General features: G+C 33.8%; 2 protein-coding genes across 2 annotated transcripts in view; one reads left to right on the plus strand and one right to left on the minus strand.

The window, feature by feature from the left end:
* LOC110997491 (dedicator of cytokinesis protein 4) overlaps nucleotides 1-19,235 on the minus strand; it is a 60,258-nt gene that overhangs the window by 34,151 nt on the left and 6,872 nt on the right. The gene's annotated exons all lie outside the window — the stretch shown is intronic.
* Nucleotides 5,436-19,043, plus strand: LOC110997497 (innexin inx3). Its single transcript, XM_022265684.2, has 9 exons — nucleotides 5,436-5,673; nucleotides 9,025-9,205; nucleotides 15,296-15,495; nucleotides 15,917-16,039; nucleotides 16,616-16,711; nucleotides 16,893-17,003; nucleotides 17,136-17,272; nucleotides 17,346-17,493; nucleotides 17,682-19,043. The coding sequence occupies exons 2-9, from the start codon at nucleotides 9,043-9,045 to the stop codon at nucleotides 17,865-17,867; spliced, it is 1,164 nt and encodes a 387-aa protein (XP_022121376.1). The 5' UTR covers nucleotides 5,436-5,673; nucleotides 9,025-9,042; the 3' UTR covers nucleotides 17,868-19,043.

The following is a 19,235-nucleotide window of genomic DNA, read 5'->3' on the forward strand; positions in this document are numbered from 1 at the left end:
GATTAAACCAAAACACAATTCCGCGTACAAACTTCAACACAATGCAAATGAAGACGGCATGGGAATATTGTGAATAACGATTCCGAGAAATATCACCAAACGGATATACGGAATTGTTAATATAATTTCAAATACATTTACATTTTTTGGAAGTAAAATATAAAAAAATAAAATATACTCATTTTATATAAAATATAAAGGGTACAGTTACTAAACGAGCTTTTAATATATGCTATTGCATCAGATGAGAAACATATTTAGCAAACTCTGTGCTTAAAACTGAAAGAAATATACCCAAAACTATGACGACGAAAAGCTGCAATTAACATATTATCGTGTCGTGGAACCATAATTCTCACTTAATCACACGTTTCAAAACCTATCGCATCAGCCAAATTAGTTTAGATAATCGGTCACGTAATAACTGTTAAAACAAACTTTCAATAATTTCAACTTTATTGTAAAGCGTTAAAGTTGATAACGCTGTAACAAGATTGCAATATATGCAAAAAATTGTTTCAAGTCTTTATTTCTTTTAAAGCCTGTTGATCGATCTTTCCATAATATGAAGCAGTTTTCGTCAATATTTTAGACTAATTAACTAGTTTAAATAAGATTTTTATGAATAGACAACTATTAACGATATTGCGTAAAAAGAACTTTTCTTAATCCACGCGAACTAAATCGCGAGAGCTAGTATGTAAAACATACAACTATATGTGCAATGTAACCATAATCGACGTGACTGTATGACGTAGTCAATATATTTGAACGTCAATTTGGTGTATTTTAAGACGATTACAGTCAACCGATCTAGACGAGAAGAATGCGAACTTAAGAGATTAACTTCACTCACAAAAAGCTGTAGATTTTGTTCAGCCGAGACAGAGGTCACAAAACCTGTTAGTGAGAGCTGACATTCCTATACGTTGGCAACGTTTGTGATTTAAAAAGTACATGTCATACAGTGATCGATTATACGGCTAACTTAAGAAGTTGTTAAGCTAACTAACATATGTATATACTGTTATTGACACTATATATATATATATATATATATATATAGTTTTTTTAAATATATAACAGAGCTTAAACTATTAGGAAGCCAAACCCATAGACACACATTGCCAGGCTAGCAAGTGCATAGCCGACCTTTAATACAACTTATAAATGACAAGTATATTCATTACTCATGGGTTAACATATACGTACACCTAAAATCTTCAAAGCCGACATAAAATATCCAATTGATTTTTTTTATTATTAGGAGCAGTGTTATACTTTTTTTTTTATAGAACAGGGGGCAAACGGGCAGCAGGCTCACCTGATGTTAAGTGATACCGCCGCCCATGGACACTCTTAATGCCAGAGGGCTCGCGAGTGCGTTGCCGGCCATGGATACGAATTACGGCTGGGCAATGAACGCTCAATCGGTGAAGGATAGCATGAGGAACGCGGCATGTGTCAGGCACAGAAGGCCGTAAGGCCAGATCACCTATTTGATTAGTTAGTAATCATGAATCAGCTATAGAAATCGGAGAATCAAGGGTTATAGCGGCACGTTTATTAATAATAAATAAATTACGGCATTGTGCAAAATTCTAAAATCAGTTAACAGCATCCGATAGTGAACCTATTTGATTATGAAATCGGAAAAGTACAATCTTTCACATGCTTAAAACAGCGAACACTAAGGCTAATAGGTGATGGCTTTAATCTATTTTATTAAATAGCTATGTGCGTCTCTGTTAACTTTATGCCCTTTCTCATAATATTTAAATAACCGGATTTTTTACTTAGCAGCAGTGTTGAGAAATAAGGATAAAGTCTATATAAACACGAACATTATTGCGTTTCGAATTTTCGGAATGAGTCATAAATATTATAAATTCACGCTTTTGCTACGGAAGTTTAATTAAAATGTCCTAACGTAAAACAAAGAGAGTCTGTACATACTTAAATTACCAGAATTCTTTAAAGCAGTAACGAAGCTTTGAATCCTTAACGCCGTCTAGATGGTCGATAAGGCAGACAACAGACAGAAGACTGTTAGAGCTTAAGCTAAGACTCCACTGGGGACGGATATATTAATACCCTCCATATCTTATATGACTGCCTGTTACTTTTACTTATAAATTAAATATATCATTTATGTTTACATCAGTGATTTAAAAAACTGAAAATGCACAAAAATTGCAAGCTTTTTCGTGTCAGCCATTTTTTTATGTTACAGAAGGCAAACGGGCAGGAGGCAGATGTTAAATGAAACCGTCGACCATGGACACTCGCACTGCCAGAAGGCTATCGAGCGGCTGGTCTTGTAAGAACTGGTACGCCCTTTTCCTGAAGGACCCTAAGTCAAATTGGTTCGGAAATACTTCAGTGGGCAGCTGGTTCCACAAAGTATTAGTTGTGGAACGACGGACGTCATTGTGATTTGTTACGTAACGAACAGATGCTTCAGTAACAATCGAGCTTAACACTAAGTATGGCTCAGATCTGTCAAATTTTGAATTTGACATACGGAAATACCACTCTTATGAATCTTCGTCTCTTGCCTACAATAATAAACTAAACAATACGAGTTTGACTTTAACAAGTACAGTTAATAATTTAACTATGATTTTTCTATACCTTAAATAATTATCTAGTATTTAGATAAACGTTGCCTAAGTGGAGCTACAGCCTTAGAGACTGGTAAATCAAGTTTTGCTGTTTCGGCGCATCGAACTTTTGAGTTCTCACTATCAATATTTGATTATGTTTCACGGTCTCAAGTTTTTTTACTTGTCTAAGACACATATGTAATAGTACAACAGCAGCCTGTGTTAATCACGTTATTGAATAACATCTGGACTCTGAGCCCGATTCAGCCAAAACGAAATTTATGATTTACAATTATCAAACAATTACTCGTCTGAACTTCCTTTGTTAATGTAACATGAGGTAAATGAGCAGGTATTGTAATATAGCTCTAACTACCCTAAATAAAGTCATTATTTTCTGCTTAAAATTGTCTTAAAGCTTAAAAAGTCACAAAAGTGATATTCATACCAAAACTGTCATATATTTTAGATTAAGAGCTTGTACAGAAGATATAGTATGTATGATCTAGTAAACTTCGAATGAAAAAATGACGACGAAATAAGTCGCATACGGGTCTGTTGCCGAGATTTGAGAGAAATGTACGCTATTGAAAACTCACCTACCTACATTTTACGGTTACTACCAATGGTGTACTTTATTGTTAGTGTAATTCTATTTAATTCTAATTTGTTCTATTTGAATGACATGTAGCTGTTAAAAAGGGTCGCAAAAAACAAAGGAACGAGTGTCATCTCAGAGCTAGGCTTATACATGGTTGTTCCATAAGACATGTATATTTTAATATTATTTGTACGGTTTTATTTACTTTATTTGGTTTGTATTAATTATCAAACATGAGTGTAAAGCGAAGAGATTGCATTCTATCCGTCGCCAAATTATTGGATTGTCTTCGTAGGGTTTGGTTATTGGGATGCAGATAGGAGTTCCATCGACTATCTCAGCTTGAAAATAATCTGAAATTGTGCATTAATTATTGGGTTCGGGCGTAAAACAGTTACAGGTAAAAATCATCTTTTGATACTTTATTTTTTAACGCATCCTAAATTTATAATAAAAAGGCCGATAGCCTACTTACTGGACCAATCAAGTAAAGGCCCGTATTGGTCTTACCATCACCAAGGGGCAGAGGCTTGCCGAAGAGAGGGGACAGTGGTTGTGCGGAGCCACTGACGACCTTCAGAAATGCACGACTAGAGGTTAAATAACGAAGTAGCTAGTAAATTTCTACGTCGTCATAAATTGTTTTCATTGAAATACTTATCATATACAATAGTTTCTTAATTAGTAAATTTATTTTTTAATTAAGTTTAATGCCTTTAATTACGAATCATAATGAACGATTAACATCAATACATATATAAACTTATTACAATTACAATGCAGAAACATATGACCACTTAAGAAAGCCTCCAACGCGAGACATTTTTTCCAGGCAACCGAGTGAAGGATTTTTTTAAATATAACAATTAATCCGCTAACAGTTAATTTTCTTTTCTTTTTGCGTAATATAGCGTTAAGTTTTCGGCACAGATTAAAGAAGAGAATGAGGTCTCTGAAGGCCAGTAGGTACTTCAAAATTGGATTTAAAAAAAAAGATTTATCTATCTAGACAACATTTATCACCTTCTGACCCGAAAGTTTGTTCCATAATACATGTTATATCATTAAAATTATGTGTTTAACAACTAATACAACATAAATCACTAAACAGCACAATAAAGGTGAACGAAAATTTCAAAGTATATATGAGGAATTTAATCTGCAATTCTTCGCATTCCTTATTTTATTTTCTCCGTGTGATTTTATTTCTCGTGACTCGCAACAGGTACCTGCGTGCCTAGCCAATGACAAGGCTGACCTCATAAAAAGACCAAAGGATCAAGATGTCTGCTACTATTACGCTATTTTTACCTAATACAAATAACTACTCAAAAATAAGTTGTTAAAATTATATAACAATCATATATTTATCCCGTGCCTATTTAGTGGTCCTTAAAATATGTAATATTACGCGGGGTTATTTATTTTCACAAACTATTATATATTATTGAAGTTCACTATATCATATAATGCTACTGCATCTACAGTAGATGTAACTATCTTTTCTAAAATTTATTACAATTACGGTAAAAATAAATCTTGCGAAAAATACAATAAAAATATATATAAAATTCCTAGATAAGATATCAGATATGCACATAACAATGTTTTATTTTATTTATTATTTGATAAGCCTGGGTTAAATCTGGATCAAAAGAAAGTATAGACCAAACCAAATTCTAAATTACCTACCCTCTAAGGTACCAAATGGTGTTAATAATAAACAATTATGCCAATATTATCCTTATTCATTTCTACCTGTTACAAAGATTACTCGATTAACTTATAATTTGTATTCACTAGAAACAAAGACTAAAAAAAGTTTAAATATTCAACGATAAATTGCGAGGTCGGTTAGAATTATAGCTAGCAAATTTAATGTTTTGATACATTGAATAAATCACAACCAATTATATTATGGTTTTATGAAGATAAATAGAACGCATATATCATCACTGACATAATTCGCATAAGATATAATGTGTTAATTAAAAGCCTCAAGCATTTTCACCCGCTAAAACCAGTAATCAACGGTACAAAAAATTGCGAGATCCAAAGTAATGGAGAAAACGCAAGAAGTCACAAACTTGTTTCCCGATGGGTTCTCGAATTTGACTACTGTGCATTTACACGGGCAGTTGCCAGAGAGGGACAGACATATGCCACGGACGCGTATGTGCACGAGCGAGAGGGACGGCGATAGCTGCGCTCGCGTCGCTCGCTTTGTTCGGTAGTTGGCTCGAATCGCAGGCGGCGGGAGGTCGGATCCAGTGCGCTATTCAGTTCCAGTTTGTGTCCCGACCCGCTAGCAGCTGCCGTGCGGCACGCCCGCCGCAGTTGTTGATATACTCGAATTATAATCACCCGTCTCCTACCCCGAATAGTGTGACGTATCTCATGTGTTGTATACACGACGGCACGGTGTCTTGTGTTGTGAATTAGTTATCGATATTTACTTGTTAAAAGGTAAGTTGAAAAAGCTCAGATGTATCGGGACGCGCTTAGAATTATCGATGTTGGAATGCAGTTTGACGGCATACGTTAAGCATGTGCGAGAACAAAAGCCTTGTGCAGTCAGCCTTTTTTCATACCGCTTTCACGTCGATGAAATGAACGCGGTGACCGATATATCTAGTTATGAATTAAAACTCGTTATGAGGTGTGAGTTTCGAAGTCACAGGTAGCGTCCCTGTTTACCTGGGACGAGCGACGCCGATCCAAACAAAGACAGACAGAAAATCTAATTACCAACAATGATTAATTCAAAATTAATGACGTAAGGAAGTTTACGATGTATGAAGTTTTTGCTTAATTATATTAATAACTTGCTATATGCCATGTGAAGGGATCCAGTATTGAGACGCATTTCGAGCATGGCGTATTTTATCGTTTTGTGTACATAAGTTATCACATTTGACCGTTTGATACCAATTTATGTTACGACATATGCAAATAAATATTTTAATATCAAACAATAATACTATATTAGTGTCACAAATATATATTTATAATTAATAAGGTAGGATAAAGTTTCCACGATGTATGATTAAAATCTCATAATCGTGATGTAATCTTTCCTAAATTAATTGTATTAAATAACATTTTGGAATATTATACATAATATCACTTATATTTTAGTGATGTTTGTTTTTTTATTTATTTACTAAGTAACACAAAATCTGCGGCCCTTTTAACTCAGATTCAACCATAATAATTAATAGTTTACTTGATACATATTAATAAAGCCTATAATAATGTATGTTTTAAAAGGATCTTTCATGGCCCTCCGAGTCCTTGTCATACGTGCCTTTACGTAATTGAGTTATATCATGTAACATTATTTATTCATGTAGGTAACTTAGTAGACATTCAGTCATAAAAAATTTCTGTCATTTCTCAAATCAAGGGCGTACAGACGAGAAGAACTGGCAAAACGTCACTCTCTTTAATAAGCATACATGTTTCTTCATCTGTTAATACCACGCTGAGCCAGCAACAGAAATTGTTGATAAACAATCCAAACCACCTCGAACCTGCATATTTTAACAGGTCACACATTGAATTTCTGTCACGGCTTATGCACACCACCTGCATTGTAAATGAGCACTTGATAATACCTTATTTGTATTTGAGACGCAAAACAAAGCTTTCTTCTTTCTCATAGTTAATTTTACTACGAATAACAAAACCGTGCACTGCGTTCCTAAGAGAAGATATTTAAGATTTAAACTTCTATTGACAATAGTATTGTTAGGTCCACTTTCATTATCACATTAAAATTATTAGAGTAGCATCCACTATTAGAAGGACTAGCAGTGTGACACTGACACTGATAAGCATATTACGTCAAAGGTCACAAAACAGTTCTCTAATGTATGCCACAAGGTGCAAATGCGTTATCATTTCAGTATGAAAGATCCTAATGTATTCTATACGCGTAGTAACAATTAACCAGAACAAGTATCAATACGCCATTTGTTTACAAATTGCAGCTGTATCTTTGAACTTAGATTATACGTCACTTTGCACTGACCTTACAGGAACGTCTTTATCGTAAAACGTAAGTCATATTCTCCTTGTCGTGGGATGTCTCATATCATCGTTTCTACCAATTTCAAAGACTTCTGTAATTTGTTATTCAATATGAACATATGCTCTGACATTGTAACATAAATCCAAGACCGCAATCCCGATTCGATATTTCCGCGCCACTTGATAACATCTCAATGACAGACCAGACCAATGAACATGTAACACCAGATACAATGACAAATAATATAGCATTATAAGGTTAAGATGGTTGTATATGCGAGGTAAACAATGCGGAACAATGGCAGTCAGAAGACCGACGTTTTTCATTATTCATTCAATAGTTGCACAATTTTGTAAGGATTGCTGATTGAAAATCTAAGGATTACAATCGGAATTCAAATTGAGAAATTCAGTCCAATTGAACAATTACCGATGAGATTTCTCGTGTCTTGATCATAAGATGTGTACGACGTGAACTGGCCAGAGCGGGCGCTCAAGCAATTAGAATTCATTGAGTTCGAAACGACGCGTGCCTTGAGATAACTTGACGACTATTATTACTAACATCTTGAGTTACAACGCTGTAATACCTCGTTAAAACAATTGTAATACACAACATAAGCGATAAAATATCCAAGATCCACAGTTGTTAATAAAACCGGACTACATGACGTTTACTCAAAAAGTTAAAGCATGGCAGACACAACTTCCATGTAAGATAAGATAACAGACATAGCTGATATAGCCGAGCTTTTCATAAGCCACAAAGCTAAAACAAGAAACGTCGTCAGCGCGATTGCGTCGCGACGTCGGACGACGTGCGAAACGGGTAAAGATTGTCGCTCTTAAACTGGTTTCCGCGTAAATTTCGCGTTGCCACGCGGTGCATCGGTCTGCCCTGAGAGCTAAGGTAAGGCGAGGGGAGGGGACTTTAAACGCAGGAGGCGAGTAGCGGCCGGTCGACGACCCCCTTGCCCTGTGCACGAGCAAGCATTTGCCTTCAACGGTGACTATTCTAACAGTTGAAAACGGATTAACGATCCATAATGGTTAACGCTTCCTTAAAGAAGACTCAGATGAAATGATGTTGATTAACGGCTCTAATGGATAGTCATCACATGCTAGTTAATAAATACTTTAAATGCCGCAGCCCTGAGTATAGAACAACATCCTAGATATGCTAAAGCGCGTAGGAACAGGATCAAGAAGATTCAAGGCTGGATCTATTGATGATGATTATCCTCGTCAAATAACTCCTTGTTCCCTACTACAATCACTTATTCTAAAAACCAACGACTCAAATAGATCAGAACAAAAAATACCTATAAAAAACGTGGGACCGCAGCGTGGGCGTGAGGTAGCCGATACTTCAAGAGGTCAATGATTAAAAACATATCTAGCGTATCTAAGTGTTATAGAATAATAAACTCCAAATGGTTCATCATTGGCAAATAAAACGAAAATGTTAGTAGGCAACGATGTTTCGAAATGAATAAAACATACCATAAACGCCTAATTCCGTATGAACGCCGTATGGCACTTGTCACGACACCGTTTTGGACCGCGATTTATTTATAGATAGCAATCGAGCTATTGTATAAACTTGTATCCGTAGAATTGGAATGAAACGTTCACAAGTTTTTGTTGGTTGGTTCAAGAAAAAATGCGCAGTCAATTTAAACCTAATTTAAAAATGGAATCATAATTTCGTTACAAGACATCAAAATATGTCGTAAACATTGTAGTTTGAAATGCCGTGTTCCTAATAACAAATTTATTTTTCAGAGCAAATAGTGACGCAAGATGGCGATCTTTGGTATGGCATCCGCGGTGGCGGGCTTCGTCAAAGTCCGCTACCTGATCGACAAGGCTGTGATAGACAATATGGTCTTTCGCATGCACTACAGAATCACCGCAGCCATCATGTTCCTGTGCTGTATACTGGTGACAGCCAATAATCTAATCGGTAAGTGATATGTACCGTTCATCCACATCTGTTTTGCAACAGTGTTTGTATATCATCTAAGGATGATACAACTTTGGTAAACTAAAACTGTTTGCGATGGCCCTGCCATATACCATAGATACCAGTATGTTGAACAGATTCCCGTTAACAAAGATGTAGCGTTTACTGAATCTGTATATGTTCCCAGAGTACGTTTATAGTGTCTTATGTATTTAAAATTATTTATTATATTAGGTTTTTGACATTATAGCATTGCTTTGTAAGGTTATTTTTTGTTTATAAATAAATAAAATCTTTATCCAATACTATCTTATGATCTCTTTGTTGAACGCGTTGTTTAAATTAAGTAATAACATTTGGAAGTTAAAATCTAACGGAGAAAGTAAAACACCGTAAGACCAGACGAAAGTCAGACGTGAAAATGAGTCATTTTCAGTTTCCCGTACTGTAACAGTTACCCAAATTGAGACGTCATCAGCAAATTGCTTATACACACAAACATTGAGGCGTATACGTGCCAAGTTTAAAACCATTGATACGAATCGGGCCAGCGAACTGTTGCATCGATTTGACCTTTATCAGTTTCAATCGAGAGCAATCCTAGGCCTAGAGTTATGTGTGTGTGAATATGGAATGTGAGTTTTGGGTCAATAGAATACACAATGTTTTTCTGGAGTTCAAGGATACATCAAAGACAGACCGAGTTGGATTGTTGTTCTATTGCGTAAATTAAAATGTCACTTTTCTTTTTTTATAATTAAATATGAACGTGATTGTTTAATTTAAAAAACGTCTGACATACTAAGCCGTATTCAAAATTCAAATAACATACATCATATAAATATATCACGAAATATCTAAACTCAACTCATTATGTAATTAATATCACTAAGTTAACGGGTGTTTCCATATTATATTCTATATCCAGTAAAAACCTGTCACCCTTAACAAACTAGTCTCAGGATTTCTGACATTTTTCCATTTTTAGAATCCTAATAAGTGGGTCAATTTGACGGATGATATAATAACTTTAATTTGTGTTAATTTATGGTCGTTTTGTGACCATTTGCTAATCTGTTATTATTTACAAATTAGAAATTAATTACACGATTACTCAGCACGCTGCTTTGTGTGATTATAAAATTGATTTAATATTCAATAAGTATTTCCGAATCAATGCGACGTAGGTTTCTTCAAGAGAACGTACCAATTCTTAAAAGGCCGGCGACGCGCTCGCGAGCCTTTCATTGATTGTCCATGGGTATCACTTAACACCAGATGAGCCTTCTGCCCGTTCGCCCCCTGTTCTATAAAATATCTAAATGTACGCTTTGTGTTGGCCTATGAACATACTACATATAGTTATAAACTATTATGTGAATTCGCGCGAATGCTCTACATTTATTTCACAAAAATACATACTTACCATGATGTCGAAAAAAACAAATATAATAAAATATATAAAATTAAGTATATAATATACACAATATCGCTACTGTGAAACTATATTCCTTATAAGAAAAAAATTAAAACCTTGACCTTACGACATACATTAAAATAAATTGACATACTATAAGTACTAAAACGTATTATATTGAGAACTATAAACATTAAAGACGGATTTATCTTAGCATTTTAGGCAGTCTAATGTTCTTAGTACAGCATACAGTGCTAATTCAAAGTCCAGTATTATTACTACGTTGCATTACGTGTCTAGGCAACACGTTCGCATATGCACCAAGGTGGCAGTAGGTATTCGATAACTGTAATCACCTTGTTTATTACTAGGTTATATGGGTTAATAAGTTTATAGTCAACTAGAAATTGTATAAAACTTACTACATAGGTAATTAGAGAATAAGCTGGAAAAATAGACGCGCAGAACAAAATGTTTTGCCTCAAACAGTAAATTTGCGAAATACCCCACCAAAACATCTTTTGTTCATATTCCTTCCAGAATTTTATTGTCTTTACTAAACTTTAGTCTCGTTTCTACTTGAATGAACAGCATAATACAATCTTTTGTAAGTCTAAATAAATAAATTAAAAAACACTTATTGCCATAACATTTCTCATTATAACTCATTCATCGCCATTCAAAGAAACCATACAAATTGTAAAAGAATTAAATATTTTGTATTGAAATATCTTTCGAAGCAGCTTTAATTTTTTACCTGCTCGGCGCCTTTGAGCTTAGTCATAACCTGGGCCAGATTTATTGCTCAAAATTCTGGGTCGAATGACCGCAGTATATTGCAACATATTAGACAATACTTCGTAAATTTTATAGCTGTTTAAAAGATTGTTACTTTCTAATCTGTGTATTGCACTACAGATTATATATTTTTTTAAATTACCATGTTTTTTTCTTATCGTTTCACGTGGCGCTACATACTTTTTAGGTCTAGGCCTCATAATATGTTTCATGTTACCTATTAGGCAAATAGTTGATCAGATTCGTGTGCCTGACACGCCATCGACTTTTTGGTCTTAAGCAAGCCGATTTCCTCACGATATTGTACTTTACAGTTCAAGCGAATGTTAAATGCACGAATAGAATGTCCATTGGTGAACCGCCGGGGTTCGAACCCACGACTTGAGGGATGAGATTCGCACGCTAAAGCCAGATTATCAAATAGTCTTAAACTTCGTCCAATCGTCTTTAAAATACATCAGCCAATTAATTATACATTACGCATTCGCGTATATATTCATTTGAAAATATTATCCCAATGTGGCGACACTCAAAATATTTAAGCGAATATGATAGGTATATTACGGCATCAGATTGTCACCATTTAAATGAATGAGGTCATAAGAAATTATGTTATTTGTATGCTTATATATGATCACTATCAACTCACTAACAATACAATAAATAAAGGCATTTGATAAGACCATAAATAACGGATTGACCTGAATATTTATTAAAAAGAACAGACCAAGCAATGTTGATATTTTTTTTTAAATTACCAGAATTTAAAGTATCCCAGGCATCAATAGTTGGAGCACTGCCATAAGGATTAGCTGATCATACTTGTTGCAATGACAGGTGCACATAACTGTAAACTTTATCGTGAAGTTTGCCGTGACCCAGTAAGTGGCGATACATTTGCACATGATTTAAGTTTAAGATAACTAATACATATGCTTTAAATTACCGCTTTGTTTTTAATTAAAACACCGTCTATTCATCATCGTGTTTACAATTTGACAGAAAGGGCTAGACTTGATTCAAGATAAGAAATTTCTCCTTGGCAAAATTAATTGCAAATCTTGTATAAAACATCTCAGTTATGTTCCTTACCTATAACGATAACCTTTTAGTTATATATTATACACAATGACCTATTGATAAGAATGTATTCTTACAGTTATAAAATTCTATAATTCGAACTTCAATACAATTTTACAACACCTTCGTTTGCAACCTTCATCCTACATAATATGTTGTATTTACATGTCCTTTTGGCATTTTAACTGTAAAGTATAAGTAACTTGAACTTAAAATTAATATATGTACTTAAATTCTTAATTCACGTACACGTAGATATATATATTTTCATGTTATATAGTTAAAAGATCGCATCAAGATTATCAATTCAATTGTAAAGATAAAAATGTTATGCAAGGTGTTTTGCAGCTGCAGAAAAAAGAGAATTTTAACTATCATTGTTTTTAATTAATAATAGACGTAGAACGATACAATTGTATTTATAATTAAGCATTTGTTTGAATGGATATATCAATGTAATAATGCGAAATCATCCCAATCCCTATAACGGGGATATTTCTCAAGTCAATAATTATGTTCGTGCACCTTTGTACCTGCTTCAATTGTGGGTTTATAAAATGAAACTAATAAAATTCGTGTACCTAGTTTTTGAATTGTTTAACGCGACTTCCTATAACGCGGTCCGGTTCTACCGCGTTATGACTGTATATATATTATATATATTTATATCTTTATCATAACTTGCGGATACCAAGTCGTGGTCTGCTTATGCGGCGCTTCTTTTATAAGAATAATATTTCGAGGAAGACGAGTCTGACTTCATCAGCCCATCTCGTTAACGAACGCTCTTTTGTCTTCGTGTTCAAAGCATAAAACACAATATATTAGGTAGGTACATTTTAGTTACCGCAATCCTTTCTTAAAAAAAACAAAACAGTTAACTAGAATTCTTAGAAGTTAGTAGAAATAAAGGGTTCTATGAGAGTGAGTGTGTGCGAGTGAGCAAATAAGTATAGAGTAAATTGACTTGCAGAATAAAATCTCATATAATCAGTTCCGCAGCCAATAAAGGCTAATTTGCGCTATGTTAATTACGTTAATTTCTGATATACACGTAATAAAATAGATCGTAAGTGCTTAAACTATTCTAATTGGTAGACGAGCAATTAGTTGCATGTGAAGACATCCGAGACATTGTAATTAATGCATATTACGTTTCCTATATTCCTTCTGTTACTTTATCATCGTTAGCTGAGAACTACATGCCTGTATGTAATCATCTATCGTTTAAAGATTTAAAGGGAATTATTATTTCATCATATAGATTCACAAAGACACAAGAGTATTTTATTTTGTAAGTCCGTACGTAGGATATAATTTGTTATATTAACTTAGTATTGCTAAATTTTATCTTTCGTTTAACGATTTGAGCTTTCTTTGCTTATATTATTTTAAAGGGCATTTATACGAGTTTAAAATTTTACTAATAGGACCGAATAATCTAAATAATTTGTTTTTAGAGTACCTACTTAAGCGATACTTTTTTAGTAGCAACTAACAATGGTAAATTTTGCTTAATAGCTAAAACTATTTTTTTTCATGTTTCTGTCGATAATAGCTTTCTCATAGTTCAAGGGATAAATAAAAAAATCATATATATATAATAACAACGGTCAAGCTTTCGAGTTTCATATATACATTTGTATATTAGCATCCGGAGACCGTCCTTCCAATTGTATATCTTAACTAAACTTCGACAAAATCGACAGTCAATTATCAGTCATTATAATTACCATCTGTTAAACATTCAATGAACAACTGCCAGTAGCATTAATACCTACAAACATGAAAAAATCCAATATTTTTTTTAATAAGGTAATAAAGCTCACAGATAAAGTTTTTTGTAAGAACAATTGTTCATTAATATGAACGAAACTACACGAAATTATTGTGCCATCTGTGGAGTGTAATAAGAGTAAAAAAATACATAATGAGTTAGCTGATTAGGCGCTTCTACTACTTGACGTCACGATACAAATTGGTTCCCATGCAACTCATCCAATGCCACCCATAATCACAACTGTCGTAATGAAATACCGCTTAGCGAAATTTACTAATTGTTATTAAATATAAAGCGAACTTTACATTCTTCGAACGTGATTATTTAAAATGCAAATAATGCAATATATTTATTTCTTTCGTTAGAATTAATACGACACCCCTTTATACTCGTTATTATTTTCAGATCATAAGTCGTTTAGCGTGGTATAGCCTCATAATTCTCGAGTTTTAATCCCACATTATTATTATTAGGTATACACATCAATTGCGCTTCGTTATTAACACAAAGATAATACTCATAATTTACATAAGAGTTTTATAAGAAATTCTCACCATAGAATTTCAAATTTAGAACAAATTCTTGTACAGTATCTGGAACAATAATTAAGACGGTCAAAATTCGTTCAGTCTCGTACATGATCGTTCTTTGATGGATTCTATCTATTGATGGATGCATTTGTTTATTTGTATGGCCTTGGCAAAAAACAAGGTGATAGGCAGTCACGGCCGCAATTTAACAGGTAGGGGCATATGCAATATTGTATCACCATTAGTTCATCCGTTTGCGTATGCAATGTCGAGGACGCGTGGGAAGTTATATAAGCGCCGTCTTTTGTTTTCTTTAATTAAAATTTATATGAATAAAAATAAATGATTTTTTTGTTTACGATGTAGTAAACGGGGCATATTTTTATAGACAAATAAATGACTTCTGTATTTGAAAGGATTTTCAGGTAATTTAGACAAAATGAGCCAGTTTTTTAATGTTCTAAAAACACTGCATAAATTTTCAGGTGACCCTATATCCTGCATCAATGACGGTGTGATACCAAACCACGTAATTAACACATATTGCTGGATCACATACACCTTCACACTACCGAACACCGCCGCCGGCAAGGGAATCTCGCATCCAGGTCTTGGCAACGATTATGGAGAGGAGAAACGGCATCATTCCTACTACCAATGGGTGCCTTTCATGCTCTTTTTCCAGGTGAGATTAATCTTTAAAAAAATACTTAAGCTTGGCCTAATACTTATAGTGTTAAATAAGTAGTATACTTGTCAACTTTATTAAGCTTATAAAGTCGATAAAATTGCTTACAGAAAACCTTTACTTCTGATTTTAGTTAGCGTTGAACGTATAATATTCACCAACGTTAGCATTAATACTTTAATATAATAAGAAAAAAATTATTGAGACTGAGGCACAAACTAGATTCTGGTCTCTGGCAGAATGACCAGCGCTGTGGAACAGTCTGCACCTCAGCATAATGCTGAATACCTCAAAAGTTCCTTGTTCTTTAAAAAAAATTGTTAACCCCTGATTATTATTTTTTTTGATCATTGTTATTTTGTGTTTTGTTAGTAAGCAATATTATGGTCTAATGCATAACATTCCAATATGTTTACAGGGCGTATTATTCTATCTTCCACACTGGATCTGGAAGAACTGGGAGGAGGGAAAAGTCCGTATGATCTCCGACGGAATGCGAGGGACATTGGCAACCATAGACGACAGCAGAACCAACCGCCAGGTAAGATACATACTGATAAGTCCCACTGTTTAAAGGATAATCTGTGACACACAACATACTTTGTTAAAGTAGAAACTATCATTTATGAATGGTGACCTACATGATGGTATCGCAAATGGTGATCGCAAGCACATGTTTTGTATGATACATACTAACTTTCATACTATCAATACAGTCGTATTTATTTATACTTGTATATTGAATGAATCGTTATTATTATATATTATGGTATAAAATAGCTTTACCATGGAGTATTTATTATTCATATTACAGTAACAGCCACGCTTTGTTCACGTTCGAGACGTAATATAAATTACGAGATTTTTTATTGCAAAAGTTGCCATCATAAATAAATAAATATACTGCATCTCCCTTATGCTTATCATTCCTTTAATGCAGATATAACATAGGATTTCTCTGACGTATAAAACATCGTTGTCCTCGATCGTTTATTACTAGTGAGATACACAGGCAAGACTCATCAATTGGTACAATTGAGATAAGACTACATGTCCCTAATAATTGACCTCTATGTATGAATTCCTTTGCTTCACTATAACTCTTTGTTTGTTTCAGAGTCGTTTAGTCCAGTATCTTATGGATACTTTACATATGCACAACACGTACTCTTTCGGATATTTCTTCTGTGAGATACTAAATTTCATCAACGCTGTAAGTACTGTTATAAAGAAAATACATTTAAATGAAACTTCTCAAGTGACGTTTCGTGATGTTTACATATTAAATTAACAGATTATAATTCGATATCAGTATAGAGAAATGTTTACTAATTAACGCCATCTGTTGGCGAAATGAATTATACATTGTTTTAACTGTTTTTATTTTATTTTAGGTTGGAAACATTTTCTTCTTAGATACATTCCTCGGTGGAGCATTTTTAACATATGGAACCGATGTTGTCAAATTTTCAAACATGAATCAAGAGGACCGGACCGACCCTATGGTAATTTCAAAACAATATTACTTTACATTTACATAATTACATTTTATATACCTTATTTAATTATGTTCAATTTTTATAGCAATGTTAGAAAGTGTTAATAATTAAATAAAATAAATACATTTTTGTTCTCAGATCGAAGTTTTCCCAAGGCTGACCAAATGTACATTCCACAAGTTCGGAGCGTCTGGGACAATTCAGAAGCACGATTCTCTTTGCGTACTGGCCTTAAACATTCTCAATGAGAAAATATTCATTTTCCTTTGGTTCTGGTGAGTAAATTGTCATTACCTAACTGTTATAGAACCCGAAGGAAACATAACTCAACATCTATTTTAATTGCAGGCTAATTATTTTGTCTATCGTCTCTGGCCTAGCATTGGTTTACTCAGCCGCTGTAATTCTTTTGCCAAGCACTCGTGAAACTATACTCAAGAGACGTTTCCGATTTGGGACACCTAACGGTGTTGAGGCACTCGTTCGGAAGACTCAGGTACGCATACAAAAATTTTAAGGGTTCGATTATAGGTAGTGTAAAATCTTCAATTAACATATTTGATAAACGTTTATATAAAAAAGTCGATTAATTAAATAATAGGTGTGTCAAATGTCTAACTTACGTAATAACGCCTACAGAAGCATAAACAAAATATAACTTTTTAATTGAATGATGAATTCCAGGTTGGCGACTTCCTGCTTCTACACCTCCTGGGTCAGAACATGTCACTTCGCGTATTCGGGGAAGTGCTAGACGAGCTAGCGAGAAGACTGCATTTCGGTTCAAACCCACCATCAGCACCATCCACTATCGAGATGGCACCTATTTATCCCGACATGGAAAAGTTCTCTAAGGAGACCGAGACGTAAGCGTCTATAGCACACCCGGCACTCTAAGATTCAGATACATTCCTTGGAATCCCAACGATTCTCTCATAACTGACACGTTTCCAAAGAATGAATTTGAATCTAGAACGACTCTTTCGCATTGGGTGTCCCATATATCAATTGTATTATGAGTTCACAATTTTTAATATGCCTCAAACAACTAGTGTACGGACTAATTGAAAAGTCTGTGAACTTATGAGCAGCTGTCTCTATTAAAATCCAACGAAAAATTCATGACATTCCTCTATATAGATGTACATTGCCTATTATCTGCACATAGAATTTAAATACTATTTTTTGCTTGTGTTAAGCAAAGCAGGGTAGTGAATACTGGTTTGGTAACTGGGTATAAAAGAGAACATACGAATTTGGTATACAGTGACTGACCAATTAGGTAAGAAAATCACCCCTTTCTTCATAAAAACTAATACAATCGTTTTACATTGTTAAAAGAATCACCATGAAATATACAAAACATTTTGTTTCTATGAACAAGGGGGTAACAATAACAAGCAGTGATAACATATGAGTTAAATGTATACTATACGCTAAACATAGTTTACTATACTGTATTACTATATTTTAATTAAAAGACAAGTCAATGATTGAGTACAAAGTAGTGTTGTGCGCAGGCACCTTGTCTTGCCTTATATATCTCGAAGATTTATTTTGATATTATTTAGCTTAAGTATCGGTGCAAGTTTTGGTGTCAAAATATTTTTATACTCGCGTTATTTACTCTAAACATCGTGCCATTGTAGACAAAATATTGGCTATCACCAGATGTGCATTTTATTAAAGTAACATCTACAATTCTCGTAAGACATTAGGACCAATTTTTATATTGTATTCATTATAATTAGTGTAAGACTTTTCAGTCAATTTAGCCATATTCGTAGTAATAATTAGATTGTATAAGAGACAAGAATCTCGCCAACTATTTCTTCCATATATAAACTAATTTAGGCATAATAGGTCTCCCAGTATGGTTTGCTAAGGTATATAACGAATTAAGACAAAATACATGTTTATTACATTATGAACGTTTATCATTCCTACTGTAGTATTTAATTTTAGAGACTGTTCGTGTGAATTTTATACATTACTGTTCAATGTAATTTTGGTTATATTTCATTGAAATAAACGATTTTTTTTGTACAACGGTATTTTATTTGCTTTTTATTTTATTTATTTTTTTTATTTTTATTTATTTGGTGCACAAAACACATTATAATCTTTACAAAAATAAACTTAAAACTAATAGTTATGAACAGGATTCTAATGTAAAACCATGTGCACACTGCAAAATTAATGTTACATCAAGAAAGGCTCATAACTAACAAAGGTAAC

Source organism: Pieris rapae, chromosome 10 (assembly GCF_905147795.1).
Source record: "Pieris rapae chromosome 10, ilPieRapa1.1, whole genome shotgun sequence".
Lineage (NCBI taxonomy): Eukaryota > Metazoa > Arthropoda > Insecta > Lepidoptera > Pieridae > Pieris > Pieris rapae.